Source organism: Leptosomus discolor, chromosome 7 (genome assembly GCF_034619465.1).
Source record: "Leptosomus discolor isolate bLepDis1 chromosome 7, bLepDis1.hap2, whole genome shotgun sequence".
Taxonomy (NCBI): Eukaryota; Metazoa; Chordata; class Aves; order Leptosomiformes; family Leptosomidae; genus Leptosomus; species Leptosomus discolor.
Window position 1 is genome coordinate 66152284 of NC_141397.1, and position 15926 is coordinate 66168209.

Below are 15926 nucleotides of genomic sequence, written 5' to 3' on the forward strand. Positions count from 1 at the left end.
AGAAACAGACCATCGCTGCAACCAGCCCAGCTCACCTCACCTCTCAGGGGACAGACCTGGGGGCGCGGGGCCTTCGCGCAGAGCTCCCCGCCGCACACCGGGCCAGGCCCTCGCGGGCACCCTGAGGGGAAGGTGAGGGGAAGGCTCCGCTCCGCTCCCGCAAACTACAACTATGAACCTGTCTCGTCAATCTTGAGAGAACAGGGGTTACCCAATAACGACCGCGCTTCCAGAAGGGGCGAACGGCGCAGTTTCTCGGACTAAGAGCGATGTTCGCACCTCCCCGAGCCACGGCGGGCGGCGGGAAGGCGGCTGGCCACACAGGCGGCACGGCGGCCGCTACTCACCCCAGCCCCGGAGCCGGCAGCAGCATCAGGTGTCGGCGGGCGGCGGCGTCCAGCCAGGCGGCCCCAACGACGGCCGCCCGGGGGTCAGGGGCGGGGGGTAGCGCCGCAGCGGGGGCTACGAACCGCCCGGCCCCGGCGCGCCCCCTCCGCGCGCGGGTGCGGGCCTGCGCCCGCAGCCCTCCCCTCTCCCGCCGCGACGGGCCGAGCCGGGCCGGGCCGACCCGCAGCAGCCCTGGGCCCCACCGCGCCTACCTGCCGAGGGCCGGGGCCGGCAGCCCGCCGCCCGCCCGGCGGAAGGCGCAGCGGCCCCGCCGTTCCCCCCTCGGCCGCGCGGAGCCGGGCGGCGCGGGGGGCGGCGCCGGGCCGCGCCCCTCCTCCCCTCCGCCCCTCGGCGCCGGCAGCGCGGAGGGCTGGGCTGGGCCGCGCCGCGCCGCTCGCTGCAGCGCTCGGCTCCGCTCCGCCGTCGAGGAGGGAGAGGAGAGAGAGAGGAGAGGGACGGGACCGCCTCGCCCAGCCCCGCCGCCCGCCGCCCGGCCCGCGCCTCGCCGCCCGCCCCGCTCGCCCCCACCGCCGCCCGCGCGAAGATGGCCGGCTGGCAGAGCTACGTGGACAACCTGATGTGCGATGGCTGCTGCCAGGAGGCCGCCATTGTGGGCTACTGCGACGCCAAGTACGTCTGGGCAGCCACGGCCGGCGGCATCTTCCAGAGCATCACGGTGAGGGCGGCGGCGGGGCAGGCGGGGAGGGAGCGGGGGAGGGCGAGCCCGCCTGCGGCGCCGGCCCGGCCTCGCGGGAGCGCGGCGCCGGCCGTCACCGGCGGCGCCCGGGGGACGGGGGCACCTTGCGGGGCGGCGGGGGTGGGGTGGGGGGGTGGCGGCGGCGGCGGCGGGGGAAGCTAGCCCGCGCCGCCGAGGGGCCAGGCCGGCCGCGCCGCCTTTTTGTCTGCCGCGGGAGAGTGGGCCCTTCCCGCCGGCGGGGGCGGGGGCCGCGGCTGCGGCCCGATGCGGCGGGGCCCGCCCGTGGGGCCGCCGTGAGCCGCCGGGCGGGGGCTGCGGGAGCCGGCGGGAGAGGCCGCGCGGGGCGTGCGCGGCGGGGCTTGCGTAGGGCCGCCCGCGCCCGGGCCCGGCGCTGCGGCGAGGCTTACGTGCGCGGCGTAGGAGGCGTTCGAGAATGCCCACCTCGCCGCTGGCTCCATGTTTTTCACCGCCAAGATGGCGCACTGCCATTGATTCCTCCCTCCCCTCCCCCGCCCCTGCCCGTCCTTCGCCCCCGCCGCCGCCGCCCCGCTCCCGCCGCTGCGGGGCCCGCGCCGCCGTTACATAAGGGCCGCGACGGGCCGGTAGCGCGGCCTTGCCCAGCCCCGGGGCCCGCTCCCGGGGCTGGGGCAGAGCGGGGCCGGGCCGGCCTGCGGCGGCACTGGGGCGGCCGGGCCCGCCGTGACGCTGCACTTTGAGGCCGCCGCGGCGCGCCCGCCCTCCGCCACCGCGACGGGGCCCCGCCGCCGCCACTGCAGTGGCGGCGGCGGGGCCCCGTCGCGGTGGCGGAGGGCGGGGGCGCCGCCGGGAGCTACCGCAGCGGCGGGGGCGGCCGGGCCGATCCTCCCCGCGACCGGTGCTTCGGCCCCGGCGTCTGTCCCGCTCGCCAGACGCGTATCCCCCGCGCTTCGCTCGGCTCCGGGAGGCCGGGGCTGCTGTGGCTAACAAAGCCCTGCGCTGTGGGGGCACGGGGTGGGGACACACACGTGGATTCTGCGTGGCCGTGAAACAATAAAACGCTGCCGTGCTAACTCTGGGGTGTTTGTTGTTTGTTTTTTTGTTTTTTTTTTTTTTTTCTCTCTTGACAGCCAGTAGAAATAGATATGATTGTAGGAAAAGACCGAGAGGGTTTCTTCACCAACGGTCTGACCCTTGGTGCGAAGAAGTGCTCTGTGATCAGAGATAGCCTGTACGTGGATGGCGACTGCACGATGGACATCAGGACGAAGAGCCAAGGTGGTGAGCCGACGTACAACGTTGCTGTAGGCAGAGCTGGCCGAGGTAAGCACCCTTCCCTTTGCTTCCAGGTCGCTGAACTGAGAACGTGACCCCCAGGCGCAGGCTCCGACTGTTAAGAAAGCCAGACTCTTGTGCCTAACGGTTAATTCCGGGAAGTGACGTCAGGGGTGGGTGGCAGTGGTCTGGCTGACTCACGAGATTTCTGCCCGGGAATCGCACTTGTCCCTGCTCCTGCCAGGAGTCGCAGCCGGGTGCGGGGCTGCGAGATGGTTCAGCAGGTCTCTGACAAGCAGGACGGAGCCGGGTGGGCTCGAAGCACGCTTGGCAAGTGCGAGTTGGTCCGTGAAGCCTGCGGTAGGGACCTGTTAACAACAGGCAGCGGAACTGGCTTTTCCGTTGTGAGCTTCGCAACAGAAAGTTTGTTCCGCACAGGTGCGCGTTCCTTGTAGGAGCTGCTCCTGCCTGCCTTTTAACAAGTTTGGCACTAACTCCTCTTGCACTCCCTGTTGAGCTCTCTGAAGTCTGTCTTCAGGCCAAAAAGCCCCTCCAATTTGGTGTCGCCAGGAAACTCGCTTTACGCTAGTACGCCTGCTCCTTGCGCTCCTCCTGTAACTTCCAGCAGAACCTGTCATGGGGAAGGCCCTGGGTTTGGGTGTAAAAAGCATGCCTCAGAACGCTGGCTACCAGTGGAAAGCCTTGTGTTCAAAACATCTGGCCTAGCGTCTTCTGGCTGGCCACAGAGCAAATCGGTGAGCAGCGGACTTCTGCTTGTAGGTGTAACACCAAAACTGGAGCGGAATTTGCCTATAAAAGAATATTTGCCTATAAAAGCATATTTATTTGCCTGTAAAGCCAGCGGCAGAGGTAGAGGAAGAAGGTTTGCAGCGCTGAAGCGAGGCAGGCAGAGTCCTGACTTGGCTGCATGGTGTGAAACGCCAGTGAGAAGCGTCTGCCCGAGGCGTTTTGTGAGGAGCTGCTGCGGAGGTGGCCGTCCCCGGTCGGCGGGCCGTCCCCCGGTCGGCGGGCCGGCTGCTGCCCCGGCTCGGGAGGCCCTGCCGTGCCTGCGGGCCGGCGGTGACCTCTGCTGGCGGCCACCGCTGGAGCAGCCAAAGCGGGTCCCCACGGCCAGGCGGTGTGTGCTCACCGGGACCGGCGACTGGGGGGGGGGGTCAGCGCTAGAACCTTCCCCTGCCCTGCCTTGGCCGAAAGAGCCCCGTCCGCAGTTGTGTGGTTGCGTGAAGAGTCAGTCTGGCCCGAGTCTGACCCCGTGGGGTCCTGCTGGTACTGGGGCGGCTGCCCTGGCTCCCACGGCAGCCGTGGCGGCTGCGGACGGTGATGTTCGCTCTTCTGCTCTCCGGAGTCACGGCTCCTCTGCGCCCGCTGCTGCCGTCCCTGCCGACACTCCTTTTTTCCCCTTGTTTTTTCGAGGCGCGGCCAGAGTTCCCTTGCTGGTGGCGGCAGACGGTGCTGGTGGTGAGGAGGCACTGTGACGCTGTTCCGCAAGCTGGTGGTGTTCTCCTTCGCAGGGAACTCTGCTGGCTCACGCAGTTAGCGGTAGCCCTGAGGGGAACCCGTGCCTCCCCCCAGCCCTGTCAACACCCGCACTTTTACAGAACTCCTGTTAAACTAGCTTGATGCCCAAATACTAAATCTTGAATTTGAGTGTGTTTATTGCACTGCCTAAAACTTGCGTTATTTCCTTGTCTAACACACTCTTTTTAAAACTTTTTTTCTTTTCTCTTTCAGTCTTGGTCTTTGTAATGGGCAAAGAAGGGGTCCATGGAGGCGGATTGAATAAGAAGGCATACTCAATGGCAAAATACTTGAGAGACTCTGGGTTCTAGTTGCTAGGCAGACTGTTAAGTATTAGGGGAAGATTGCTATTAAACTTTCCTGGCGGTGAGCTTTAAACCTTACATTCTGGAAACTTTACTAGCAATGCAGGGTGATGGGGTATGAACCTGTGTCTCCTTTGTATCCCTTTGTTGGTGGGGAAAGGTGTTACTTTTTTTTTTTTTCTTTAATTCTGTTCATTTCTGTTTTGTTTCCTTGTGTACTCCAGCATTGGTTATAGTCATGGGAAAGGAAGGTGTCCATGGAGGGACACTCAACAAGAAAGCATATGAACTGGCTTTATACCTGAGGAGGTCTGACGTCTGAGCAGCCTCTCCCCATCCACCTAGCAACTGTCTGCACCACCACCCCGTTGTGTTCAGTGCTACCAACTGTAGATGATAGTTTGTGTTTTTTATTTACCCATCCCCGATGTCATAACTCCAGTTACCCTCTGCCCATCTCTATGTTAACCACTGTATGTAACTGAGTCCCGTACCTGGCACCATCACTGCGCCACAGAGATGATGTGCATGATACCTTGGAGAGCTCGGGAGGGGAACATGCCAAGAGTAGGCTTTGCTTTGTCTTAGCAATTAGGGTGATACTGACAACTAAAACAACTTAAATACTAAACAAGGTGCCGATTGTACAATCTAATTTGATCAATGCCTCTTCAGCACTTTGAGCAGTTACACAGCTCGCTAGTCTTCCTTTCACAGAGCATGGTTGGGAGGAAAAAAGTGCATGCATATCTCTACTTCTGTCCCTCTCTCTTCTCTCTTTTTGGGATCCACATTTGTCCGCTCACACCCATTTTTATAGTGCCTGGTTTAACCAATTTGCCACTCAGAAGCTATTAATGTTACACTAGTTTTGTTGTTGCACTTCACTGTAGGCTCAAGTCTTTTATTTTCCCTTTGTGGTGTCCGAAACTCGTACTGCTTAACAAGTGCAATCACAAAACTGTGAAAGGGTACAGATGCACTTCCTCCCATGACTTCCGAGCCACCATCCCGACCGAGTCCCCAGAGACATTCCATCTTTGCAATAGCTCAGGCTCTTTTTTTTTTTTTTTTTTTTTTTTTTTTTCCTTTTCCCTTTTGCCAGCTCCTGTTCTGTAGTTGAATTGTAAAAGGCTGCTGCCATTCTGGACATGAGCTGCCCCGGCATAACCATCTGGAGTGTGTCTGGTTTCAGTTTTTCATAGGACCAACTTTAATTTGCAGCTTGGGGGTCGTGGGTTTCTTTTGTCATTCTTGTTTTCTAATATGAAACCGCAGTGTCATTGTGGAAAACTGCCGCCTTCGGCTACGCTGGTAGCTCTGACTGACCCCGGTCTTTCTGCCACATCGCTTGCTGGTAAAGAGTTTCGCTGCTCTGAAGCCACTGTTGGGATGAAGGTCGGTAGTTTGAAAGCTAACGCTCAAAACGATGCCATTTCAAATTCAAAATCTTCATTTGGCCTGTCACACCCTTGCTGCAGAAATTACGGAGGGAACTGCCCTGTGCACGAGTCATCCGACACGTCTGTAACCAAACTCTCAGTTCAGGCACGGTACTAACCTGTATGTCCATGTAGGGAGAACTGCAGAACTCTGTATACAAAAGAATAAGTGGGAGGTGGTGTTGGTTGGAATAACTGACTTGGCTGTCTTGTGATGAACTTTTTAATATGTATTCTGTGCCATACTATTGTTTAAAAAAAAAAAAAATGAACTGTTGCTATTGTGAGATGGGTTTTAACTGACTACGAGGGTTTCTTTCGAATGGCACTACTTTAGGGACATTCTAGTATTTGCTTCTATTGTTGGGCCTTGTGGATAATGTACAGATTTAAACAAATTCTTGTTGCTGATTTGTCCATTTCTTTCCCTGCACTTTGTTACATCTGGGATACAGTCTAACTCATCTGATTTAATATGCATTTCAAAAAATGCCATAACTATTAAAAACACCTTGTTTACAGACAGATGAAATAAATTTATTCCAACCAAACAAAATCAGACTCTTGGTAGTTTTTCCCCCCCGACAGGAATCCTCCAAGGCCCTTCATTGTGCGGCTGAGCACACGGCACGAGATGCAAGCGCGGTCCCGAGGGCTGCGAGAAGCAGCGGTGCCGTAACACGGCGCCGGTCAAAGGCCAGGCAGCGCTTGGGGCGAGGGGCTTCCCCTGCCCTGCCGACACCTTGCGTGCAGCCCCCAAAACCAAAGCGGGAGGAGGCCTTTGCCTTTGTCACAGGGTCTGGGTGGCCCAGCCAGGGTCAGCCCGCCCCAGGGTAAGAACGGGCTCCCCTCAGACTGGGGAGGGGGAGTTTGCGGTCTTCTGTTGCCCCACAGGCGTTCTGCCTGGCTCTCGGCCCTTCTGCCGCCCAAGTACTCTGCAAACAACCGGCCCGCCGGAGGTGTGGTGGTGGACAACGGGCCATTGGGGGATGGGGAAAGGGAAAAGCCCAAGCCATGGGAGGTTAAGCCTGAGCTAAGGCTGCACGTCCCTGGTCGTGACAAGGGCAGTTCTGTGCTGCTGGGGCCCTACCAGTGCAACGCCTTTGTTCCCCCCGCCTTCCCCACGTCTTACTTGTCCGTGCAGCTGTTGCGCCCGCTCCTCCACTTGTCACTAGGTCCCACTCTAACCGAAACCTTTCCATACCAAGTGTTTATCTCCTCCGACTGCCCGAGTTGCTCAGTGTCTGAACCACATCTTCCAGCTCAGTGCTAAAGTCAGACCTGACTAGAACAAGCCCACGGTGCCGAGCAGGTTTACGTTCAGAGGTAACGAGTACAGAGGACGCGAACCTCCCACCTACCCCCTAAAACGATGTTAGTGCGTGAACCCCATTTTGCTGGTTCTAAGCCCAATTGAAAATTGCACTCACATTCGGACTGCAGGAGTTAGGGATTTTTTCCCCTGGTTGAGGCGGGGGGGGGGGGGGGGGGGGTGTGCGCACGTGTCTGCGTCCGTCCCCAAAGCTTTTCTGCAATGAGACCATAGCGGGACCTCACAGTAACAGCACCTCGGCGGCAGGAGCCGTTGGCAATGCACAGCAAGTACCTTTGATCCTGTTCCTCACCCGACATCATTCCTTTCTGATCAGTTCCCCTCTGAGCAGTGTCTTCATGGCGCCTGGATACTTTTTCTGGGTAAGAATCAGGTGTTGCTCCAGTTAGTTTTTGAAATGCACTTGTTGAACTTCCACAGCAGAATGGTATCTGCACACCTCTTTGCTAGGGTCTACCTAAAATGCCTTTCTGGAATAACGTGGGCTCTTACACAATTTCCATTTAACTCCCAGATTAATGCACAATTGAAATACAAAGGGTTATTTTCCTGTGCCAAAGGTTTGAACACCACATTGGCTCTGTACAGTTCTCATGGGTTTTGTGCTCATGATTTGTTCCTTTTTTACCAACTCTTGCTAGCCCATGAAAGCCAAAGATGTTTTTAGAAGCATCACTTGCATCCAGCTGTCTCCAGTGCCTCCTGGCTCTCCAGGAGAGCTCTCTAACTCCCAGGCTCACTCGCTGTGGGTTCAGTGCCTGCCCGTTCATAAAAAAGCTGTCCGGTTGCTCACATGCTCTAGCAGCTCCGCATCTCTTGTAACACCAGCAGTTCCCAACCGTACTGAAGCCCCCGCCCTCCCCCTTTTTTCCTTTTGCAGCTTAGGTTCTTGTTCAGGGCTTGAGTGAAAGAACAGAACTGCCATCAGCACTGTAAAACACAGGTGAGGGGAAAGGAGGGGGTAAGGATGCACAAACAAAGAGCGATACAGGGAAGAGGCAGAATTGCTTCAAAGGGTGGTTTGTTTTGGGGGTTTTTTCTTTGAGGGTAGTTCTCAAGTTGTTCAGTCTCTCTTCAGTCAGCAGTGAATCACCTTCATGAGACTGAATTGCTTCACCTGCTGAAGGTTTACTTCCATCCCCCAGTACTTGTGCAGGTTAGGCTGCATGGCCCACACCAGCAAATGAGGAGGGCTGCATTTATGTGCAGAGTATTAGGGCTTTACAGGTCCTCGATGCTGACTTCCAGGCCATTCTAATCAGTCCCTTACTTTCTCTGAAACACATTTATGAAGTTAATTGTCCGTGTGCTTATTTTCTGCACCATAATAATTCACAGGCAGATTTTAATTATACCAGCCATTATTACTTAGCCTTTCAGAGGGTCTTACTTTTATAATGAACATGTTATTTAGAGTTCTCTGAGAATTCAGCAGAAACACCCAACTATTCAAACTGCTGACGGCATTGCATTTTTAGACATTATCCAAGTTTTAATATTCATTGTATTATTTTGCATGTAGGTACCCATTATTACTGTTAGTTCAAACCCTGGCTCTGGAACTCCCCTGACACCGCACTAGCGAGGGGAGGTGAGGAGAGCTGTTTCGCTATCTAAATCTTCTCCATTCCTCAATTACTGACCCGTCAAGAAACACACTTGTCAGACCCATCGCTCTCTTCCAGCCACTTTTTTACTGGGTTCTTCCCACCCACTCCTGGCAGCAAACGAAAGGGTACCTTCCCCTCCGAGGGCAAGTCTTAGTTCCTGTCCTCTTTTAGCTCCAAGTATTTTGTTCTCATTACACAACGAATGGTTTGGTGCGAGCTTGCTTTGTAAGGAGCCATTGATACTGGCCACACGAATGGCATTTTGTGCTAACCACCAGTGACACCTGTGCCGTTTTAGGCAGAGACGACACGCTTCCGAGGTCCCTCGAAATGCTTCTACCTTCAGATACTGGTTACAACTCCTCATCAGGGGAGGTTTTTTTTTTTTTTCAACTAGGCAGTCAAGTGTGAACCTCGTAGGGCACCGACCTCCTCACTCGATGACAGCTGGAGACTGGCGTTGGATCAAGAGACTTCATGTAAGCGAGAAGCCCCGGGAGGCAGCTGTTCGTGGAACACGGCGAGGAAACTGCTGCTTCACATGGGCAACGCAGTGGGTCACAGCCCAAAGAAAAACCCATGTTTGTCTTTTCCTGAGGGTTTGGGCAGGCCAAACCTTTTGAGACAGAAGATTTATCCAGCAAGTTTTAACGAAATATGCAAGTTCTGCTTCAGAATGCTAAGGGATACTTCAGCTTCCAAAGTATTTCTAATAATGCAGTGCTATTCTTTTAGTTTTCGTTTTCATTCTCACTGGCAATGGTGACCGACAAGAGAACTGTATCTGTGGCACAAGGGAGCAAGGCAGGGGGAGTATCGCTACAACCTTTACTGCCGAGGCTTGCTGAAATAAAATTTACATTAGGAAATTCAGAAAGCTTTTTGAAAATACGTACAGTGTATCTGCGATGGAAACAGAACATCCTTTGCTGCATGCACCTTCTCTGCACCGCACGGAGAGCAGCAGGTGAGCTGATAAAAGCAGCATTTTACTTTTTGCCATTGCAGCAGGTACTACAGCCAGTCGCGTACGGCTTACGTTATAGTTTACTTCCATTCGTGGTTCTGGATCTCTTTGGGTTTTGGGGTGCCTGGAATACAACTATGAACATACACGCACTCACAGCCCGTCAACAGCAGGAACCTGCTCTGAGAAACACCTTCCGGCTTAGTAAGTTTTCAGAAACCAGTTGTCACGTTTGGACTCAAGCAGACACAGGCAAGCTGAAGTGGAATTTTACTTGGTGAAAACACAGTAACAGGCCGTTTGTCACTAACCCCCTGGACTGCTGGTGGCAGTGGTCCGACAGTGAGTAATTCTTTCTTTCTTATCCTTTTACTGTGCCTCATTCTGCAAAATAAACTTTCTCCGCTCATAGCCAGTCCCAGAGAATGGATTCCCACGGCCAGGCTGAAGGGGGGAGGGCATAGCTGCGCCATGTGTTAGCTCAGAAACAGCGACAGGGAACACCTCGCCTGTAGCTGCCTTGCTCCAGGCCTGGGGCTTTGGGGACGTCCAGCCCCCGGGCTCGCAGCCTGCAGCTCCAAAGGTGTGGGCAGGCAACACCAGCAGCACCCCGGTCTTCCTTCCCTCTCCCCCGTACACGTTGCACGCACAGACCCAGACTAATTCAAACTCCTCCTTAAACTAGAAGTGAACAAAAATTAAGGTTTTCCATGTAACTTGGTCCTCCTGCGTGCAGTCCTGCTCAGGGCAGCGCTCTGCAGGGTGACACACGGCACGATGTGGGCTCACGTTTGCCCAGGGATCTTACCAGCTGCATGTCCTGGTCTCTAACAGCACTTCACCTTAGCAGCAAGTGCAGAAGAGTGTGCAACGGAAGGAAGCAATGCAGAAGTTCAATGAATTCCCTTTGACACTTAAAGTGGAAAACATGTTTATTAACATTCTTTCAAGCTTTCCTTACTCAAGGCCATATAAAAAAAATCTCTGCATTTTGATTATACGTATGTTTTTACTTTCTACATAGTTACAGAGGTATTATATAGCATTTGCTTTTTTCCTCATACACTGGTAAGTACTGAGTTCTGTTTAACAGTTGTAAGCACTTGTTTTCAAATCGGGTATTTGAAAAGAACAATTTTTCTATGTACATAGTTTAGCAGACTAATGCAGCATTGAATGCTCTTTAGTAAGAGGTATATGAGTTGAGGATCAATAGAACACTTACCTAAAATTATTCTTGTATGTGGAACAAAACCTCCGTTTTGGTCACTGCCCCCCTCCTCCCCCAGCTCCTGCACCGGCGCTGGACACCGGACTAAGTCGCGGTGGCGAGCAGGGACAGTTCACGTGCTCGTGGCGGACCTCACCTTGCGAGCTGCTCAAGCGGAGCACAGATTCCAAGTCTCCTAATCCTGGGAACTGCTCGATGGCACTGCTTAAACTCAGCTACTGCAGCAAACTCACTCCAAAGGAGTACTTGCGGTCACTGCTCTGATACACCAGCGGAGTTTCTTCTGCTTTGTTTTGATACGCCAGCATATGGAACATTGATCTGTTCAACATTTCTCTTTCTGGTGACGGTTTTTAGGAAAACTCTATACAAACATGCAAGTACAGTTGCTGTTGGGCTTAAGGGGTAGCACATACCATACATGTAATAAATATTGCTATCAGTATGACCCCGTTGTCGCTACAAAATGGAGAAGAAATTACTTCCAGATAAATCCCATTTCAACAAGATACATTTAGAGTCTGTGTGATATTTCTATCGATAGAAACTATTAACATTATTCATTAGCATTGTGAAGTCCAGTTAAAGTGTTCATTTCGAGAAGACAGAACGTGACTGAATACCTGAATCAAAAATAAATCTATCTGTAATGATTTAACCATAGTACTACTACATGAACTGCTGCTCCTACTGAAGAAACCAAATGGATTACAGATTAAAATATATTCCCTACGTAACGGGTTGTAAAGTATAGCCTTAAGGACTCTTTTGTTCGTACACTACTTGTCATTAGTAGTCTCAAACAGTATTTGCCACTCTGTACTCCCTTTCGTCGTTGGGCTGTAGCTGCACCACTACACTTTCTTCATTCACTCCGTTTTCTGCATCACTGCTATCGATATTGTCATTGTCATCTTCCTCATACTCTGAGGACTCGGTCATGTTCTGGTGGGAATGAGATTCTGACAAAGCCCCGAACGACTGGGTGCTAACTGAGGCTAACGGCCTAAGCAAGGGAGTGTTTTCAGACACTTCGTTCTCCTCCTGGCTGCTGTCTGTTTCAGAGTCAGAGTCCCCCTGGGAAGGGACCACCTTCTGCTTACATACAGGGCATGTTTTTTTTGTTTTTGTCAGCCACGGGTCCACACACTTGCAGTGATAGGCTGTTAGAAAACAAAACACAGGCACATCGTTACCTAAGTGAAAAGGACAAGGAGACCTGCTAAATTGTAGGTATGTTCAGTCACACAGGAGAATTTTAGAATTTAACTCCTACAAAGAATTTCAGTCATGAGTTTGTTGCCACGGGGACTGTCTATCCTTACGGACAACACATCCAAAAGATCAGCATCTTGGCTGTCAGGATACATGCAGTAAATTCCTACTTCCTCTACTGAATGAGTCCGAGAGCAGTCCTGCAACGGGCCACATCTGGCAAAATGAACTTGAAAAGCTTCTTGAGGAATGACACCTGCCTTGCAGCAGACATGCCCACCATCGTTGTCCTCATAACACCTCTAACCTCCACCACGGTGTATCGAAGCACCTTGGCATTAAATGAAATCACCACACGATTTTGTGGATTTTAAGTTAGTCTACAGTTGGCAACTACACTGGCCTTGCTTAAAAATGTGTTTGAAAGTGTCTTTCTTACGGTATTAAAACTCAGCTCTGCTTGTTAGCAGACACTTCTATCTGGCAAAGAGCTCAGTATTTACAAGGGCGAGCACGTTGCATGTAGCTCCTGCTCAAGCACATTAGTAGCCTGTTCTCCACAAGAAGCGACAGTGACGGTTTTGGTCTGGGGTTTTTGTCGGCAGTCCTTGGCACTGTGGTCAGGGTTAGTGAACCTTGCAGTCCCTAGCTGGGGCAGATGTTACGAGTCAGTTCTTTCTCTTCTGGGAACCCCCTGTCAGCCTGTTCTGAAATTGTTTTTTTACGACTGAGGACCTACAAAGCTCCGTCTGCCATGTTTGCGAGGCTGTAACATCAGTCACCTCTTCTTTTAAATCTGGCATTTGCTGTGGCAGTGCCTGGTCAGAGCAGGAACTTCATGAGAAACAGTGGGGTCAAGCTGCACCCAGCCAAAACAGCTGTAACACAGTCAAAGGACTGGCAGGTAGAGAGAAGGTCTCAAGCCAGGAAGGACAAATCCTATCTTTCCTGACAGATTTTATACAGTTTTTATCAAAAAAAGTTTCACTCGAGAGACGCTCTTGGGCCCAGGCCTCTTCCAGATTCTCGACGTGAGCTTGTAAAACGCTCCTCGCACTTGCAGGCAGGAAGAGCGGCCGGTCGTGTCACGTGGCCAGACACGCACGTGGCTATAGAGACACCTTCTGCAGCGGGCTGTATTTGGGAGAGACTGTCCACAGCTTGTCACAGCAAAGGTATTCCACTCATGGCTGCACTGCCAACCCTGACCCCAGCACAGCCTGGGCTACGGGACAGACTGTGTCCCTTCACCCGCGTCTCCATGTCACCCATCGCTGAATGACGTTTTAGGGTTTAATTGCCCTCGAGAAAGTGAAAGACCTTCTTTTTTTTCCACATAAGACGTAACTCTGGGATGTGCTTCCCTATTGAATACAGACACTTGGGGGACACCATCAAGCCCAGATTTTCTTTCACGTGTACACCAAAGAGAAATGCTAACTGGGAACACCAGCCTTTGCTGCACTCGAGGGGAAAAAAAAAAGTTTGCTCCTTTTTGCTCCTTTCTCAATTTGTATACACACTCCTGCATATCAGCAAAAATAAATTCCATAAATCAAACATATTCACTGTGGGTTTTAGACATGGTGCTTTAGAGAGCTGGTTTAATACAAACACGAGCCAAAAATACAGCTGCTTACCATGAGAACATGGAAGGATTCTGAGCTTGTCTCCATCCTCATATTCGTCCAGACAAATGGCACATACGTCGTATTCGTCTCCTGCAGCATGTCATAGAGAAACAGTTTAACTTTAGAAGATTTGCAACAGACCTTCGCAAACACACGGGCACAGGCTCTCTTGGTTAGTTGCACGGGCTGAAGAAACCATGACCCTTCCCTCTGCATGCACGGGGCAGGTCCTCTGGAGCTCCATAGCTGACTGCTGTACTTCTCCCCTAATAAGGGCTACAGCTCGTTCACTTTCCCTTCAGGTTAACAGAAAGGTTTTAAACTGTGCAAAGTGCTGGGTCTGCAATAGTCTATCATTCTTATTAAAAGTAAGATAAAAAGATTTAAAATATAGGGTTCGCTTTACCATACAGGTATTAATAAGCTACTGAGAAAAAGAGCAACAGAGACAACTGGGTAAAAAAGCAGACTAATACTCAAGAATGACAGTCTAGTCACAGGAGCAAGTTTACATTATTCTGCAATTCAAACCTCACAAGGAAGATCTCCATACTACTGACAGCGCTGACATGATGCGTACCTTGTGGTACAATACGTGACCAAAACGTAAGCACTTCTTAGAAGCCAATTTATTCCTGTTCAATTTTTATCAAGGGCTTTACAACACGGTCCCTTCATCAATCCAAACAGTTCTTCCCAACTTCCTGGAAGATGCTGGTCCTCTAAAGTCTGCAGTTACACCAGCAGCTTGTGTCCCTGTTGTGGTTTAACCCCGGTGGGCAGCTCCGCCCCACCCAGCCGCTCGCTCACCCCCCGCCGTGGGGTGGGGAGAGAATCGCAAGGGCAGAAGTGGGAAAACTCGTGGCTTGAGATAAAGACAGTTCCCGAGGCAAAGCCAAAGCCAGGCACACCAGCAAAGCAAAAGCAGGAATCCATTCCCCACTTCCGCCCGCAGGCAGGGGTTCAGCCCTCTCTGGGAGAGCAGGGCTCCGTCAGGTGTAACGGTGACTTGGGAAGACAAACGCCATCGCTCCGAACGTCCCCCCATCCTTCTTTGTCCCCAGCTTTATAGGCGGAGCATGACATCATACAACACCTTGTGCCCCCGAGCCTGCTCGCTGGTGGGACGAGGTGAGGAGCAGGACAGCCCTTGGCTCTGTGCAAGCGCTGCTCAGCAATAACGCACACAGCCCTCTGTTACCAACACTGTTTTCAGCACAAACCCAAAACACGGCCCCAGACCAGCTACTGGGAAGAAATCTAACTATCCCAGCCAAAACCAGCACGGTCCGTTTCACAGATGAAGTTACTGCGAACAAAGCCGTAAAACACCACCATTTTCAATGTCAACTTTCTCCTCCTACCCTGTGTGTCCTCCCAATATCTATATTCAGTATTTGGATAGGCTTCTTGTCCTATCACTGGGCACCACTGGAAAGAGCCTGGCTCCATTTTTTGCACCCTCCCTGCAGGTACCTATATACATTGACGAGATCGCTCTGAGCCTTCTCTTCCCCAGGCTGAACAGGCCTGGCTCAGCCTTTCCTTGTAGGACAGATGCTCCAGTCCACTAGTCATCTTCATAGCCTCTCACTGGACACTCTCCCGTAGCCCCATGTCTCTCCTGTACTGGGAAGCCCAGAACTGGACACAGTACTCCAGATTCCCTCCAGGGAAGGGAAGGAAGTGAAAAGAAAACTTGACCGTTGGAGCAGCGATATTCCGAACTAGCCTTTTAGGACCATCAGAAGGTAATTAATCACGGTAATGGGCCAAACCTCCCCCTTTCCCCAAGCCTAGTTTTAGGTCAAGGCTTTAGATAGGCGACACGGGAAGTTGCTAAGTGAGTAGCATCTGGAAGAAGACAGAAATGGACACCTTAATACTAGAGGACAATGGAGGGAACTGAACCTAGATCCCCCAACTCCTGTCCAAGGCTGCCAATTACTAGGCTGTTATTAAAGGCGAGTAGGGCAAAGCACATCTTTTAAAACAAAGAGGCAGTGACATTTCCCTTTGTAAGGAGCTGTGCTTCATTGGATATCTTGTGGATACTGACCTGACCAAGCCCTGAGAGGGCCCCAAGCAGCAAAAGGGTCCCTGTCACTGCTCGGATCCCTTGCTTTGGCATGAGCTGGGCTGAGTATTGGCTCAGCTCTGTCAAGTCTGGAAGAGTTCTGCCCATACAGCGCACGAGGCCACTGTATCTGCAAAGGTTGGTGAACTCTTCTTTCATGCACCTCCTGCAACTTAAGACACATCCAGTGCTGCTACTCCCTCTTTCCAGATGGTGCGTCTCCTATTATGCCATTAGCACC

General features: G+C 52.8%; 2 protein-coding genes across 5 annotated transcripts in view; one reads left to right on the plus strand and one right to left on the minus strand.

Moving 5' to 3' along the window:
• The first annotated feature begins 931 nt into the window (after window positions 1-931).
• PFN2 (profilin 2) lies at window positions 932-6177 on the plus strand. 2 transcript variants are annotated; one of them, XM_086467731.1, is made up of 3 exons: window positions 932-1063; window positions 2191-2383; window positions 4404-6177. In XM_086467731.1, the coding sequence occupies exons 1-3, from the start codon at window positions 932-934 to the stop codon at window positions 4499-4501; spliced, it is 423 nt and encodes a 140-aa protein (XP_086323857.1). In that variant the 3' UTR covers window positions 4502-6177. The 2 variants fall into 2 exon arrangements, with proteins under 2 accessions (XP_086323857.1, XP_086323856.1); XM_086467730.1 differs by having other exon boundaries at window positions 4088-4436.
• Window positions 6178-10445: 4268 nt separating this feature from the next.
• The window catches only part of RNF13 (ring finger protein 13), a 41028-nt gene continuing 35547 nt past the window's right edge, over window positions 10446-15926 (minus strand). For all 3 annotated transcript variants that reach the window (XM_086468060.1, XM_086468058.1, XM_086468059.1), the window contains exons 9-10: window positions 13618-13698; window positions 10446-11925 (exon numbers count right to left, since the gene is read on the minus strand). In XM_086468060.1, coding sequence (XP_086324186.1) covers window positions 11561-11925; window positions 13618-13698 — 446 coding nt within the window. In that variant the 3' untranslated portion in view covers window positions 10446-11560. The remainder of the gene's footprint in view (window positions 11926-13617; window positions 13699-15926) is intronic.